Below are 16898 nucleotides of genomic sequence, written 5' to 3' on the forward strand. Positions count from 1 at the left end.
ATTGACCCTAATGACCAGCGAACCCAAATACGCGTAGCGCTCACGAGTCTTTTGTTATGATTGGCTCTTCCCTGCGTCAGCTAGCTCCACATCGTTTCCATAGTTACACAGGTAAACTTGTTGGAGGAAAAAGAATCCTGCGGCGGGGTAAGGAAACATTTTCAATGTATCTATGCAACATTCCATAATGCATAATGTTTGTTTTGTGAATGAAATGTTGAATATGCAATGTTTATGTAGATATCTTGCTATAAACTATAGGATTTGTTGCTGACGCGAACAAGAAAAGCAAAATATAATTCGTTAGCCCGCGAGATGGCGAAGTAAAGAAAAAGCACAAGCCTAGCGTAACTACGGTGACCTAGTCCAATGGGTAGTTACAGTTATGTGGTTTTATCTTGCAAGCTCGGTGTGTGCTATCGTAACTAAATGACTATATTTTATTTAGATCACAACATGACGTTGAATAACGTTTCGGGCATTTACATGACTTTAACGTAATGGGAGTATATGGTTACCGTTTATTGGTAAAATCATTGTCAAATCCAGTCAAAAACGAGGGTGTACAAAAGCAATTTGGGGGATTTTTTTTCGTTCTGTATAGGAAAATATTGACCGTAGTTGTTTATTTTCCTTTCTTCTAGATCTTGTCAAGTTACACTTATGCAGTCATGTCCGATGTGGAAGAGGATGAGTTTTTGCATGGTGAATCTGAAGAAGAGGAGATTGTAAAAGATGAAGAGGGGCAGGAGGAGGAGGAGGATGAGGAGGAGGAGAAGGAGAAGGAGGAAGAGGCCATGGCTGAAAATGAAGAACAGGTGCAGTTTTGTCAAAAAAATTAAATCAAATCGGTTTGAAAATACATCCATTTTTTAAACTTGTTTTGTGTGTACTGTAGCCAACGACTATTGTATGCTGAGCCCAAAGCCTCTAGAGATACGCGTTTTATTAAAACAAACCAGAGGAAATAAAAGTATTCTTTGGCCTGTGAAGTCTGATGTTTGTTTTTCAGTGCAAGAGAAAAACATGTCATAAAACATTTTTAATGCCATAAAGCAGATGCAAAAGGTTAATCTGTAACTAAGGTAAAACACATCAGTGTTTCAACAAGGTATATGATAAATCTAATACATGTGGATATCATGTGATGCATAAAGCAGTGTTGCTCAGTGCAGTGATGCACTCTATTGGCTAATGTTGAATACTAATTGTGCCATTGTTGACTGTGGCCAGCATCCCCACAGGGCTTTAAGTGGCCATATCATCACCCTCTCCTCTGATTCTACTACAGCAAGAATTAGGATTTAAATTAGGAGTGAATAAATAAAAAACAGCTAATTAAGTACATTCATTGTGTGGTTTAACTCTTAACTGGATTATACACTAGTATAAGCCTGGAAGAATTAGTGATTGTGAGGGTACAAGTTTTAATACAGCTCGTCTGTCTTTTCTCTGTACTCAGGTAGAGACCTGCTCACTGACCCAGGAAATGATGGAGCAGGGTCTGTCTTTGCTCTGTCGCACAGGAAATGGTCTGTCTCACGCCTTTGTAAAGCTGGATCTTAAGGACAGGTGAATAACTCAAAGGAACAAAAATGTAATCAGTAAAGACATCCGGGGTGTAAATGTGAAATGCAGGCCAACGCATACACCTCTGACCTTAACCTCCCTGTTCCCCTTGATCAGACGTCTGACAGACCTCACTCTGCTCAGTTCCTTTGTCCACCTGAGATTTCTGGACATTTCATCCAACCACGTGTCAGACCTGTCCCCTCTCACTGCCCTCACTCAGCTTCTGTGGCTGAAGGGCGATGGGAATCTGATCCGGAGCCTTGCAGGTCAGCCCCTGGGCCAGCTGGCCTACCTGCAGTGGCTCAGCCTCGCCCTCAATCACATCTGTGACCTGGATGGTCTGGGAGGTCCTTCTCTGGAGAGCATAAACCTCATTGGTCAGTGTAAACTATTTCAAGCTATTTAGGCTAGCATTCAATCTCACTGTTGATTTGCATTTTTCAGTACTTGCAGAGAACAGTTTTTCACATGTTTTGAAAAGCAGATGCATTCCTAAATAATTTTCTTCTCATAGTATTTTGTTGGTTTCGTGGCCATTAGAAGTAGCAAAATAAAATTATCAAAGCTCTAAATTTTATTGTGGTGTAGGAGTATTTAGAAGTGGCTGTCTATATGATATATTTTATATAGATATTTTACTGAAGAGGCAGTAGCTTTCCATCACACAATGGGTGAGACAGTTTTTACATCATGATGGTTTTGATTAATTTAATGAAGAATTTACTTTAAAGAAAATCATTTATAGTTATGATTTGGACACCAGAAAGATCTCCATGCATGTGCAGCATAATTCACAGACACAAGAACCAGGTTGTTGGTGAACCTCTCCTCTTCTCCTCAGGTAATGGCATCCAGCGTGTGACAGGGCTGGAGTACGGCCGGCTCACTAATCTGGTCACTCTGGAGTTGAGAGGAAATCAATTGGAGAGTACAGATGGCATCTATCTACCCAACCTACGCAAACTTTACCTGGTGCGGTACAATACGTATATCATGGCAATCATTTTTAGAACTACATGGCTTATATTTTATCCTTCCTTGAATTGATTAGTATATCAAGTGCCATTTTTACTGCCAAATAGCCATGCCAAAAATGTTATGTATGTGATGTAATAACATTGTGCAGTACACTTCTTAAATCTCCTACACACACACACACAGTACCTATTCACACTCTTGATTAAGATGTGTAAAGCAGGCTGTATAAAGTAAATATTGAAGGTAATGAGCTATTTGAACATGTAGATTATTTGTATGTTCAGAAAATGGGAAAATTATATTAATTTATACTAATGCGATTGCTCATCAAACAATATAATTATAATTGTTTAAGTCCAACAAAAATCAATCTGCATCAACATGCTCATTTTTACATTATTCTAAATATTGAGGAAGTGCATTGTGACCTCGCAAGACCTCCCATGTCACACGTTTAAATTAAATATACACATAATTAATGCCTGCGTGTCTCTGTGTGCTTGCAGTTAAATGCAAAAGTATTGGCACAGTCGTGGCAGATTGGTTGTTTTTACTCTGTAGTAATGATATTTATATTTCCATTCAAACAATGACTATGAGGCAAAATTCTGAATGTCTACATGTATTTTATGACTTGTGTAACATGTATTGAACTATATTACAACAATGCCATTCAATGGGTCATGTCCCCCTATTTCAAGTCAGAAAGCATTAGGACAAAATACGTTTTGACAAATTTAATGGCTTGCAAGGTCAATATTTTGTTGCACGCCTTACATTTGATGACCGCATTGTGTCTGTGACTCATGATGCAATCCTTTGAGATGCTCTGCCAAGCTTTTTACCGCTGCCATTTTCTGTTTCCAGCTGTGTGTTTGCTGGGAATTCAGACTTCAGTTTCCTTTTGAGCAAGCAATTGAAAAATCACATGCACTGGGGTTTAGATCTGGTGACCACCGACTGGGCCACATCAAAAGCTTCCACCTTTTATTTAGATAAGCTCCTTGGTTAAGTTTGCTATATGTTTTCGGTCGTTGTCTTGCTGCATGATAGATAAACTTCTGTCCAATTAGTTTGGCTGCATTTCTCTGAATGTCTGCTGGAGAATAAGTTTCCTTACACTGCAGCTGTCATTCTGTTTCTGCCATCACTGGATACATCATCAATTAAAGACCATTGGACCAGTTCCAGATGCAGCCATACAGGGCTAAGCCATCCCACTGCCTCCATGACGCTTGACAGATGAAGTCACATGCTGAGGGTCCAGAACAGTCCCTCTCTCTCTCTCCACACTTTCACCTTTCTTGAGTGATGCATTAGTGCCATGTTTATACTACCCATTAACAGGGATCACTAATACAGCCTTCAGCATTGTTATTGCTATTCATTTCCTAGTTGTGATAAGTCCGGACTGATAAAACTAGCGGCAGTAACAGAATACGTATTTATCTGTTTTTTTTTTGCATGATCTGCCCAGGCCCAGAATGGAATCAAGCGTCTGGAAGGTCTGGATAGATTGGAGCACCTCACTACCCTTCACTTAAGGGACAACCAGCTGGAGACACTGGATGGCATTAGTTCCAGTATGAAGGCCTTGCAGTACCTAAACATGAGGTAAGTGTAATGTAGCATCAGTCTCTATTAATATTGCACTGCCACACAACAGTGTGCTCTTTGCTCTTTATCGTAGCTCTTGGCTACACATTCCTGCAGTTTTTATTCAATTCTGAAATATCCTTAAAATATTTCCGTTCTGGGAAATCACAGAAAATCAGTGGAAAGTAGTCCCACTTCAAAAGCCAAAAGAAATGTAATTAAAAATCAATTCCTTGATTCTTACCCAACATATTTCAGTGTAAGTGCTGATATTACAAATGAATAGTCCTTTAATGCTCCTGATATTGCTAACAAATGATAGCAAAAGATAAAAAGTTTGAAAGGAATATGTCTCAGAGTATTTCCTCAGGGGCTGGTGGCTCATCCTACCAAAGTCATGGATTTCAGTGTATGAATGCACCTCAGTCTGGAATCAGATACATACTATGCCAGTGCTTGGAAGAAAATGTTAAAATTGTGGATATGTGGTCATGAATGATATATTTATATTTCCTCCTCAAATGCAAACTTCAGAGGAGCAAAAATTATACGTACATTGTTGCTACTAGAATCATTGCTAGCGTTTGATCAGAGCGTTATGTCTTCTGACACCTCTCTTACCCTTTTAAAGGGGTAACCGGGTGTCTTCTCCACGAGCCCTGGCCAGCCTGGATGAGGTGGCGAACACCCTGAAGACGCTGGTGCTGGCGGAAAACCCGCTAGCGGAGATCGAGGACTACCGCCTGTTTGTGCTGTCCCGCTTGCCCACGCTGGAGAGACTGGACAAGGAGCAGGTCTCTGCTGAAGAGAGAGAAGAGGCCAGGGAGAGACACGGGGTCAGTGGGAAGGGGGGGGGGGGGGTGGAGGGATGGACTCATTCTTCTGGATGTGAGTCTGTATGTGAGTTTTGAAGTGCGGAAAAGTTGCGTCCTTGTTATTTATGGACGATTCACATTGCAAAGTGCACTAGAAAGCATGTGAGTGCGGGTGTAGTCTTCTTTCTGTATGTCACTGACTGTGTTTCATGTCTGTATAACAGAAGGATATACTTCAGGATAGATATGGTGGAAAACAACTGAATGCGGGCAAACAAACAAAAAAAACTTGGTGAAAGAAACTGTGATTAGGTTCTGGTCTGTGAAGAGTTGGATGAAGTCATTTATGCAGCAGAAACTGCATTTAATCACAATATTCGTCCTTTTTTTCCCCAGGAATTTGAAAATGAAGATCTAGAACACGATGAGGTGTAACCCCGGTGATACTGGGTGCCTGATACACCCTGTGTCTACAGCTCTGATTCCACAGGGCCCGTCACCCACCGTGGCTTATATGTCTAAAAATGAACAGGGAACTCAGAGTGAGCAGCATGGGATTTGTGTTGATTATTGGTTCAAACTTACCAACTACCTGGAGTAAACACCTGGAGAAGGTCATTGCACAGATGGTCATAATTGTTAAGTACACTTCTTTAGAACATATTAATGCTACAAGTGCTCTGTGCCTTCTATTCAAAACAATCCTTGGTTTTATTGGGGTGCCCCATGCTGTCCTGTTTGATTATGTATTGAGAGTATGAAGTGCTAAAATCATGCTTTTTTCAGTTAAAATAGCTGTTAAATACAAACCTTCCCTATAAAGACATTTACAAGTCTTGGCACTCATCTGTCTTGAAGGGTTTCACACTTTCAAACCATCTAAAATGTTCAGGCAAAACGAGGGTTTTTCCATTAAATGATCTGCAGTTTCCACTTTGCATTAGTCTGTGGATATTGTGCTAGCCATGAACTGAAGTTCACATTCTGTTTCACATTCCTTGTGTCATCAAATAATGTGAAATTATGCACGTAATATAGAATATAGCTAAGATTTTGGAAAATACAGGATGTTGTACTGTTTCGTCTCACAGTTAAATATATTTGATGGTAAGATACTGATCAGTTATATAAAAACTATTAGATTTTATAAGGCTGTGAAGAATCGTCTAGGTCACTTGTGGAAAAATAAAACGCTGATCCAGTTTTCCAGATGAATGTGCTAGCAAACATTTTTTCATTCGTATCAAATGTACATTTTTTGGAAATGCATATATTTTTTTAGAATAATAGTTACAACCTTGAAACACAGCAGTGTATCAATAATGAAGGGACTGGGGAAGTCGTAAAAGAAAACGATATCGGTGACTTCTCTCATTTTTCACCAAGTAACAGTGAGAAAGCAAAACTGCCGGCACTTCCTTTTGGTAACCATAGGAGGAACTGTTGCAAACAACATAATACATGAGAAATGCTTGAGGAACTAGGTGTGTTGGAGTTCAGGTATTAGGAAATACGTTTTTTGTTCCTGATTTGTCTTCAGGAAATTGTGACATTCGAAAGGCAAGCATTTGGGTTTTCAGCGCCTAGTTTATTCCAAACTCAATCAAGACCAATCTGCTCTTAATATCTGTACTGGTGGTTTAATATACTAGGGAAGCCAAATAAAACTGGCACTAAAACTGTAATACTTGCGACAGCCCCGGTCTTACGTTACCATGACTCTGCAATTTAAATTTCGTTACTGCCAAATGTCTGATCACACCACATCCCATGACAGAAACAGACAGCATTGATTTCACCGCTTTTTCTTTTTACCGTTACGGAGTGAAGATATTGTGACCTATTTTATACAGGTTACGATTCATTCATGAATTAAAGCTGGACCATTTGAGTCAATGGGACAGCAAACGACGGAGAAAAAAATACAGTTCACAATATTGCTTCAGTTGACACACAAAGGAATGACTTTTATTCCTAGTATTCTCACATCAGGTACAGTTTTCCGACCTGTCGACGACAGCTAAAATTCTATGAGAAACTTTCTGTTCATTCGCAATAGAGAATACTCTCGTAGTGTGTGCACATCACGGCAAACCCCTCCGTCCCGCCCAGGATGTACGTTCCAGCCATGATATTTCCTCTTTGTTGAGTGTCTCCTCCAATGATAAGATAAAGTGGGAGGGCAGTCTGCGATTTTACCTTAAAACTGCAACGCCTCGGTCTCAAAACGCGGGGCAGTTGCAGGAAATATTTGGCAGTAGCTGATCGCGCACACGTGGAGTTTAACGTTTAGGGATTTCGCAGGCTGTTCAACTGTTCGGCGTTGGAAGATAAACTTGAAAATGGCCAGCTATCACAAACCCGACGAGAAGACACTTCAGGGGCTGAAAGATACTGCGAACAAATTGAGGATTCACTCCATCAAGGCAACATGCGCTTCCAACTCGGGGTAAATAAAAATAGACGTTTAGCAATAGTTTCGTTTTAAGATTTGCTGCGTCCATTCATTATGTTGCTTGAAATAGCTAGTTGATAAAAAATTTTTTTCGCAATGATAAAGTGGGCCTAACACAAACTGTCTTGCAGGAGGGATTAATTTAGTTCCTTTTGCCCCAAAAATTAAAATCCTAATCTAGGGGTGTGCAAATTAGCCCCAATAAATTGTGGCTGCTAAAATAGGTGGCAATGCTAGCTCGTATGGCCGGTTGATAAAATGCAGTAGTCTACCTTACCAAGCTGTTTGAGTCTGAATTATTTATCTTAGTTCCGGCATATTTTAATCAAATTATGTGGTGTCTTTGTTGGCTAGTTTCTGCAACATGAATACTTTTTGACCTAACAGAAATCACGGGGTGAAGGATGTCATTTGTAGTGGTCTCGTGGTAGAGTTTCCTTGTTAGCTGACCATACTAGTTTATGGCTTCATGCTGTAAATTACCTGATAGAGACTTTTCAAGAGAGGTTGTTATAATTGTACTAAAGTGGCTATTCTCTAATGTTATCATCTAACGTTAGGTCTAAATGGAAGAAGCGTAGGGCCAGTAATTGCTTGGTATTTCTTCGTTACAGACGGAGTCGCATTTTTTTTTTTTTTTTTTTTAATGAACGTGAAGCACGTGGACTACCTGCTGGTGCTAAATGAACGAATTGATTTTAAATGATCGATAACATATTATATGCACACTTGAAATGAGGCACAATTTGGCGAACGTTTCTTGTGGTACATTTCCGTTGCAGAAATTGTCATTTTTTGCATAGCAATTTACACTTTCTTTGCTCAATGAATTCCCTCATGCAATGCAATGGTTTTTTCAGGTTTTTCCAGAGATTTCATGTCGACGTCCATGATATTTTAGACCCATATTTGGGAATAGACCCTCTTCAGGTATCTGATTTGAGGTGCTCTTGATTTTCAGAAGCAAGTAGTTGACGTTATAAATTACTTGTCTTTACTTTTCAGCGACAATGAATTCACCATTCTTGAGGATCAATGGCAGGGAAAAAAGGCAATGTTGCACTGTGATGCGTTTGACCTTGAATGTAAAATACCTAATGCATGCAAGTCACCAGTACTCACTGTTATCTTGACCAGATTGGAACAAACCCGTCTTTTCACTTACATGAGTTATTGCTGCACTAGTGTGGGGTTTAAAGGTTTATTTGGCTTCCCTTCAGTCTTTTTAATTTGTGCACTGCCTGATGCTGTTCTATAGTTTTTTAAACATTCTACAGTCGCGGTTCCACAAGCTTCACTTGTGCTTGTTCTTTGTCCCAATCAGGAAATGTATGTTGGCAGATGAGTGATCTTGCTGTACTCATACCCCCCCCCCCCTGCCAGTAGCTGGTGTCCTCCCCCTTTTGTGTCCTCCCCCTTTTGCTCATGCACACTCACTGACTCTGTAAGCTGTATGAAGTGCCAGTTTTTGTGCATACACTTGGTCTACTCTCTGCACTTGATGTTTGTGTGGATACTCTTCGCAAAATCGCTGAGCCTAGATGTACTGAATTGCATTTTCTTGTCAAACATGCATGTATTCCAAATTGGATTTAATCAGTTTGGTGTTGATATTAACTCAATAAAATGGCCCAATGGCACACTGAATTTGCACTACTAACCCGCCCTAGATTATACACCAAAAGCGGGTGAGGCCTGTCTCTTGTTGCGGGATGCTTTGTTGTGGTTGTGCTTGTATACAAATGGTGCCCTTGGTTTTGCTAACTTTGATTTTTAAATTATGATTGAGCAAGTTCCCTGTAACCTTGATAATGGTTTGTAATGTGCACGTGTGTTGAAAGATCTCATAATCTGGGCTCTTCCCTGTGTAAATATTAGCTATTGCTGGATGTGGTTAATGAATCTGGACTTTCCCTCCTCCCTTCAGACACCCAAGCTCGTGCTGCAGTGCTGCGGAAATCATGTCTGTGTTGTTCTTCCACACCATGCGCTACAAAGCCAGCGACCCCCGGAATGCCTGCAATGACCGTTTCATCTTGTCAAAGGTGAGGCTGTCCTGGATGCGTTCTCCAACTCTCCTGCAAACTCACTGTCATGGTTACTCTTAATTTGGACTCAGAGGAACATTGAGCTCTTCTCTTGTGTACAGACTAATTCAGGGCACTGCAACCATATATAACCATGTATAGCTGCAGTTTTATTTTTTTCACCTTAAAATAAACAACCAGTTTGAACTTAAAAACCAGACGAGTTTAGTCAACTGCTTTAATAGGTCAGGTGTGCTCAGTAACAGTGAACACCACAACGCACTGGTTCTTCCGCATCTGGGTAATTCATGAGTTGTCTTCTTTGTTTTGTTTTCCCCTCGCTCCAGGGTCATGCTGCCCCTATCCTGTACGCCGCCTGGGCGGAGGCCGGGTACGTTAAGGAGGCGGAGCTCCTGAACTTGCGCAAGATCGACTCTGAGCTGGAGGGACACCCGACACCCGTGAGTTCGGCCGGGGCGTCAGTCCGTGGCAGGCTTCTCGCCTCCTCGTGTTTCATATTAAACAGTGGTGTCATTGTTGTCCTCGTCTGACTGGTGGTGGTGTTGAATACCTGTTCCCCATGCCATGTCTGCTCTGCAGAAGCTGGCGTTTGTGGACGTTGCGACGGGCTCCCTGGGTCAGGGACTCGGGGCTGCCTGCGGGATGGCCTACACCGGGAAGCATTTTGACAAATCCAGGTACTCAAGCACAAACCGCAACCTGCTTGCCAGCAGTGATCTCTTCCTTGAGTTGTGCAATGGTGGCCTAGCTGTGTGGCATAGCCCTATAATGTAAATTATCATAGTAATGCAGTCAAAAAGCAAATGGATTATGACCTTAAGCCTTGTACTTTATTACTGTCTTAGGGTATATCAAATTTAACATGCAGTCAGTCTTATCTAAACCAGTTGAAGCATGAGTCTGTCAACACCCCAGTCATGTATAACAGCAGATAGGTACCACACAGGCCTTCTGTGACATGGCCTCTGACATTCCCACCATGTGACAGGCCTCCATTTGATTCAATAGATCTGTTCATATGCCTTCAAGATTTTATTTTTTCTTCGATTTCTGCTTAACAAATGGGGATGGTCCAACAGCTGGTACCCTATAATCTCAAGATATGTCTATACTTTCTCACTAGTTTTGACTGGTCTCAGCTCTGTTCCCCTAAAGGAACATGTTTGACTGGCTTTAAAATGTCTTTTACTTGTGTAAAGGGAAGTAGTGTATGCACTAATGTGTTTACTTGGAACCCACCATGGGCACCACAGAGCTCCCTGCCCTTTTCTGTATTAACCGCTTCTTCTTTCCCCCCCCTCCACACACACACACGCGTACACACTCATACTCATACACATGCACGCACACACACACACACTCATACATTTACACGCGCACACTCATACACGCACACAGCTACCGTGTGTTCTGCCTGCTGGGAGACGGGGAGTGCTCAGAGGGCTCGGTGTGGGAGGCCATGGCGTTCGCCTCCTACTACCAGCTGGACAACCTGGTGGCCATCCTGGACGTGAACCGGCTGGGCCAGAGCGAGGCGGCGCCTCTGCAGCACGACATGGAGACCTACCGCAAGCGCTGCGAAGCCTTCGGGTAGGCCCTTAGCACTGTCCTTATCGCTAGCGCTGCGAAGCCTTCGGGTAGGCCCTTAGCACTGTCCTTATCGCTAGCGCTGCGAAGCCTTCGGGTAGACCCTTAGCACTGTCCTTATCGCTAGCGCTGCAAAGCCTTCGGGTAGGCCCTTAGCACTGTCCTTATCGCTAGCGCTACGAAGTCTTCGGTAGGCCCTTAGCACTGTCCTTATCGCTAGCGCTGTGAAGCCTTCGGGTAGGCCCTTAGCACTGTCCTTATCGCTAGCGCTGTGAAGCCTTCGGGTAGGCCCTTAGCACTGTCCTTATCGCTAGCGCTGCCAAGCCTTTGGGTTGTGCTTCCCCAATGAGCCCCTCCACCACACTGCCATGGACCAGAAATCATATGTATTTGCACCACAGAGTGCATTGCCATATAATCACGTATGTCTATATTTTATGAAATTGTAGCATCAAAACCATTTCAGGAAACAGGCTATGAATGTTCTGTCACACCAGTATGTGCAAGAATTACACAAGGCAGAGTTGAGCAAATGCTGGTCAGTTTGGGTGAATTCCAAATGAGTTGCACATGCAAGTGCTAGTGCTTCTGTTGGGGAAGGACTGAAAAGGACAATCAATCATAGTGGGATTTTGGGTCAAGCATGTAAAAGAGGAATTTGTGTTAAAGATGTATTGCTCCATGGTTTTATTCCTGCTGTAAAAGGTGTAGAGGTCCTGTGGTCAGCGATCTGTTTGTGGATCAAAAAAACATGTAATGCATGGTTGTAGTGTCTCTCTTGTAGGACAGAGAGTGTAGTGCATTGTTGTAGTGTCTCGCTGAGTGCAGAGAGTGTATTTTAACTTGCGGTCCCCTCCTCACCCTCAGGTGGAACACGTATGTGGTGGACGGCCATGACGTGGAGGAGTTGTGCAAGGCCCTGTGGCAGGCCCAGCAGCTCAAGGGAAAGCCTACTGCCATTGTGGCCAAGACCTTCAAGGGCAAGGGACTCGAGGGTGAGTAGGTCCCCTCACACTGAATGCAAAGAGTTCAAAATGTTACCTGTTAAATGCAACAATATAAACAATATGTGTAAGGTACCACAGGTCTAAGGGTATGCTTATGAGGCAATGAATTAAGGGATTTTCACCTTATCCATGCAAAGTGGTTTCTTGCAGGGGATGGGCTGAGATGTGTCCCAGAATGAGGTTTTTGCTCATGTGCTGCCTCACACTGGTAGATCAGTACAGCTGAGTGTATTGGCGCCAGGTCTTTCAGAATTGAGCTTCATTACTATTGTGCTGCCCCCTACTGTTAGCTGGATGTATAGCGGTCTCTGTGGATTGACGCGATGCTGACGGTGCTCTTCTCTGCAGGAATTGAGAATGAGGATAACTGGCACGGTAAGCCCATTCCCAAGGACCGTGTGGAAGGCCTGCTGGCAGAGCTCCGGAGTCAAATCCAGACCAACAGGTCCCTTTGCCCCCAGCAGCCCAACGAGGACACGGCCAAGGCCGACCTCTCCCCCATCAGCCTGCCCTCCCCGCCCGAGTACAAGATCGGTGACAAGGTGGGAGTATGGACTGGCCGAAGGTCTCAGTTTTTTGATGTGGTGCCAAAAGTTCTTTAGCATTTTCTTTTTCCAGTTCAATACAATTTCTCTCATATTCCTGTTTGAGTTGTGTACTGTAAATGCAGTCGGCTTGTTTTTTTTTTGGTGTTTTGCCCTTTTTGTGTGTAACCCTTTCCCCATCATGACATGTGGTCTGCCGTTGTGCCCGCCTGCTGCAGATGGCGACCCGTCGTGCGTACGGTGTGGCTCTGGCCAGGCTTGGCAAGTCCAGTCAGCGGGTGGTGGCTCTAGATGGGGACACAAAGAACTCCACCTTCTCAGAGACCTTCAAGAAGGCCCACCCAGACCGCTACATCGAGTGCTTCATCGCCGAGCAGAACATGGTGAGAGCAGACTGCTTTGGAACCTCCCACATTGCCAGTCATGTGACTTCCCCAGTCTGGCCAATGAAAACTGTTCTGTTTAGTCACTACTGTTCACTGTTACTGTAAATTCCTATCCCCCTCTACTAATACATCAGCTCTCAGCCCAGGCATATGTGCACATCTTTGATCACAATTCCTTTAAAGACTTAACATTTAAATGGAAGCTTTGTGAGAACAAATTATACAAATACAATTAGCATAGTGACGGGATATTTTTTAAAAATGCAAAAAGATTCATTTTTTTCTCAGATTTACTCTCCTCTCACAGTAGTACTGTCAATGTGTGGGGAATACTGCTCTGTGTACATATCCTAGTACAGTCAGTATCTGTTACTTGACCTTCCTGTTGGCAGTGAAAGCATTTGAGGTGATCACATGCTCTTCTGCTGTGTAGACTAATCTTGAATGGAATCAGACCATCCTGTTTTTCAACAGAATATGCTTGTATGAATAATTGATGTGTTGAGCAGGGTATGTTTTCATGTAGGGAACAAAATCCTTTTTACCTTTTCACACCTGAGTTATCAAAGTGTTAAACAAATTGGAAATTCATTGCAGCTTCATACTGTATGTAATGTGTATATGTTCCCCAGAAAGATTCGTTTTCCTGTCCGTTTTTAATATGACTGACATCCTGCAGTCATCAGTGCCTACATTGAAATTGATACCAAGTCTGTGCTCCTGTAGCTGCTTGTTGTACCAGTAATGGGAGAAAAGGTCTCATCTTAATGTACTAATCTTTCTTCCCCACGCAGGTGAGTGTGGCAATTGGCTGTGCCACACGGGACCGCACGGTGCCGTTTGCCAGTACCTTTGCCGCCTTCCTGTCCCGGGCATACGACCAGATTCGCATGGCGGCCATCTCCCAGTCCAATGTCAACCTGGTCGGCTCCCACTGCGGCATCTCCATTGGTGAGGAACTTTAGAACAAGAGGAAGTCCCACCATTTCTTATCGTTCACATTGTACACGCTGAGAGTGGTTGTGGTTTTTTAATTGTTGTGTGTGTGCTTACGTGAATTTGGCTTTAGGGTTTTTTTTATTTTCTTACAATTTTAATTTTATTACAATTTCGGACAACTGATGCCATTTTTGTGGCTGAACTACCCCATCCTCATTTTCAGTTCCTCCTATAAGTACTGTTTTTAGGAACCATTGTATATACACTATCTGTGTATTGACCATTTTATTGTGAGGCATCCTAAAGCATAAAACGGCTTTATTCTCACACACACTGTGCTTAAATAAGTGTGTTTTTAGAAGCATGTTGGAACTCAAACCTGTGTTTTTCCTACCTGTGTCCAGGTGAGGATGGGCCCTCTCAGATGGCTTTGGAGGACCTGGCCATGTTCAGAGCAGTCCCCACCTGCACCGTTTTCTACCCCAGCGACGCGGTCTCCACCGAGAGGGCCGTGGAACTGGCTGCCAACACCAAGGTGAGGTCCAGCAGAGGGGCCGTGCGAGGTCTGTTTCAGCTGGCTGTGGTCCCTTTTAGCCTGAGCCTGTTTTTCATTATTCTCTCTCTCACTTTTTAGGGAATCTGTTTCATTAGGACCAGCCGACCGGACCTGGTTGTTCTCTACTCTCCTGAGGAAAAGTTTGAAGTGGGACACGCTAAGGTATTGGACAGTTTTATTGGCCCTCTTTCACTGATTTTAAAGTAATTGAAAATACACCTGAACTGGATACTCCATTAGACACACTGCTGCAGCATGGCTTTCCCAGGAAGCCCCCCTATCAGCCACTAGCCAAGCCCAACCCCATTTAGCTTCAGAGTTTGACCACTTGGTTGAATGGCTATTGAGGCATAACAACTGTATGCCAGTGTTGCAAGTGTTTTTTCTGGATTCGTTGAAGTATTTGTATTCTTTAAATGGGTGTATCTGTAGGTGGTGCGTCAGTCGGAGAATGACAAAGTGACAGTCGTCGGGGCAGGGGTGACTCTGCATGAGGCGCTGGCTGCAGCAGATCAGCTGGCAATGGAAGGTAAGCATGCCTCCTATTGGCTGAATGAGGTATAACACCTATGACTGGCTGGAAAAGGGATTTAGTGTCGCTTTAATTTTTACCTTTTGGTCACCCCAAAAGTGACATTGTTGACTACCAGAATTATTTTTATCTTAAGCATAAATGGTTTATAAGCAGATTGTTTTTTGATGGGTAGTTAACAGCAGTAATGTATTGATTCCCACTGGGTAATGCAATTGTGTTGTACCGTAAGGTTTGAGCAGGTTAGAAGTCTGGTAATGCCTCAGAACTGGTTTTAGTTTAGATTACTTATTTACATAATTCATCAGAGTTCACTAAGCAAACTGTATCCCTCGGCCCAGGTGTGAACATCAGAGTGATCGACCCCTTCACCATCAAGCCCCTGGATGCCACCACGATCGTGTCCTGTGCCCGAGCCACCGGCGGTAGAGTGATAACCGTGGAGGACCACTACAAAGAGGGTGAGGCGCCTCAACCGCTCTCATTCCGATATGGTCGGATTGTTTAACCGCTCCGGTTCACGGTGGCCGTTTTAAACGCGTTTTCTCTGTCCTCCTCCAGGGGGCCTGGGCGAGGCCGTGTGCGCCGCGGTGGCGGAGGAGCCGGGCATCGTGGTGAAGCGTCTGGCGGTCTCCCGCATGCCCCAGAGCGGGAAGCCCCAGGAGCTGCTCGACCTCCACGGCATCAGCGCCAAGGGCATCGCCGCTGCCGTCAGGGCCACCTTCGCCAACTGAGGGACACGCCCCGACCTCGCGCTCGCGCCGCCCCCCCCGCGGCTAGCCCCGTCTCTGCGCTAACACTGTAAAAACTGCACTTTCAACACGACGTCTTTCCACCTAGATTTAAAGCAAGGGGCAAGTCTTGCATTTCAGTTTTTGTTTTTTTGTTTTTTCCACCGGGTGTGAAGTGGTTTAGGCACTTGCATAGTTTAAAGCCCCTCTGCACACACTGCCACTCTGCTCTGGCCTTGTCACGCTAACTGCAAGCAGGGTTTACATTCCATTTTTGATACTCGGTCACTGTAACGGGTTTGCATTTCCTTTGTGCTGTGATCCTTTGGATCTGTGGCACACGGCTCGATGTGGCAGCAGGTGTTTTGGAGGCGCCTGCGCTGCACGTCAGGCTCGTCTGTCAGGTTCTCCCCTTTCAGATGAATGTTTTTGCATTATTCACGTTTGTTCAGTTTGCTTTACTGTAAACAGGCCTGGCTTGAACTGGTGTTCAGCTTTTCATGTTGATATCCCTCTTTAGTGCAACCCAAATTACCCAAAGCTGTTTTTCCCCCAACCACTCGTGATCATTCTTGTTCCCAATATTCTCTGATTCATAATATGCATCCCCCCCCCCCCCCCAAATGCAGCTATAGTTAGATTTTTGTGACACTTTTTTTTTTTTTTTTTTTTTTTTTACGCTGTCATTCTGTCCTCCCCACACCCACAAACACTTACCAATAGAATCTTGTCTGTGCTGTATGGGACCTTGCTATCCAGAGCCTTTCCCTTTAGTTACAGGCACACCTTTCCTCTGGCATTGAAATGTTGAACATTTTATTTTTATTAATTTTAATTACGACAACATTTTCCCCTGAAAAATGTCTTTTGAATTTAAGTGAGGATATTTGCATATTCACAATGCTCGACACGCTTGTTGCTAGGTTTGAGTAATGACAATGGCCTGCCCTCCTAATGTGAACCTGCTGATTTGCAGTCAAACTCATCATGGAGTTTTGAAACATCCAGAAGGCTTTAGTTTTCCCTGTGTTACTGAAAGAATCTGTGGCTGCCTGTGTGCACACTTGTTTGTTGCTGTGGTTACGATGTATTGAAGATCGTAATAAAACTGACATGCTTATGACGAGTCTCTTGTCTTGAATGCTTGTGAA

At 43.5% G+C, this 16898-nt stretch overlaps 2 protein-coding genes across 2 annotated transcripts; both read left to right on the forward strand.

The window, feature by feature from the left end:
• The first annotated feature begins 46 nt into the window (after positions 1–46).
• Positions 47–6176, forward strand: lrrc23 (leucine rich repeat containing 23). Its single transcript, XM_035388379.1, has 8 exons — positions 47–147; positions 645–818; positions 1463–1572; positions 1687–1949; positions 2414–2544; positions 4028–4164; positions 4778–4982; positions 5358–6176. Exons 2-8 carry the CDS (start codon positions 672–674, stop codon positions 5394–5396), a joined length of 1032 nt encoding a protein of 343 aa, XP_035244270.1. The 5' UTR covers positions 47–147; positions 645–671; the 3' UTR covers positions 5397–6176.
• Positions 6177–7158: 982 nt separating this feature from the next.
• Positions 7159–16867, forward strand: tktb (transketolase b). Its single transcript, XM_035388377.1, has 14 exons — positions 7159–7410; positions 9344–9461; positions 9791–9904; positions 10044–10141; positions 10863–11054; positions 11919–12046; positions 12407–12600; positions 12822–12986; positions 13784–13940; positions 14333–14463; positions 14563–14646; positions 14917–15013; positions 15358–15477; positions 15578–16867. Exons 1-14 carry the CDS (start codon positions 7304–7306, stop codon positions 15748–15750), a joined length of 1878 nt encoding a protein of 625 aa, XP_035244268.1. The 5' UTR covers positions 7159–7303; the 3' UTR covers positions 15751–16867.
• Positions 16868–16898: the final 31 nt, after the last annotated feature.

This window comes from Anguilla anguilla, chromosome 13 (genome assembly GCF_013347855.1).
Source record: "Anguilla anguilla isolate fAngAng1 chromosome 13, fAngAng1.pri, whole genome shotgun sequence".
NCBI lineage: Eukaryota > Metazoa > Chordata > Actinopteri > Anguilliformes > Anguillidae > Anguilla > Anguilla anguilla.

Bases quoted from the DNA above. Each gene is read 5' to 3' on its own strand.
- tktb (XM_035388377.1), top strand. From the start codon at position 7,304: ATGGCCAGCTATCACAAACCCGACGAGAAGACACTTCAGGGGCTGAAA. The intron at 12,047-12,406 runs GTGAGTAGGTCC...TCTTCTCTGCAG, and splicing joins CAAGGGCAAGGGACTCGAGG to GAATTGAGAATGAGGATAAC. The intron at 12,987-13,783 runs GTGAGAGCAGAC...TTCCCCACGCAG, and splicing joins TCATCGCCGAGCAGAACATG to GTGAGTGTGGCAATTGGCTG.
- lrrc23 (XM_035388379.1), top strand. From the start codon at position 672: ATGTCCGATGTGGAAGAGGATGAGTTTTTGCATGGTGAATCTGAAGAA. The intron at 1,573-1,686 runs GTGAATAACTCA...CCCCTTGATCAG, and splicing joins AAGCTGGATCTTAAGGACAG to ACGTCTGACAGACCTCACTC. The intron at 2,545-4,027 runs GTGCGGTACAAT...TGATCTGCCCAG, and splicing joins ACCTACGCAAACTTTACCTG to GCCCAGAATGGAATCAAGCG.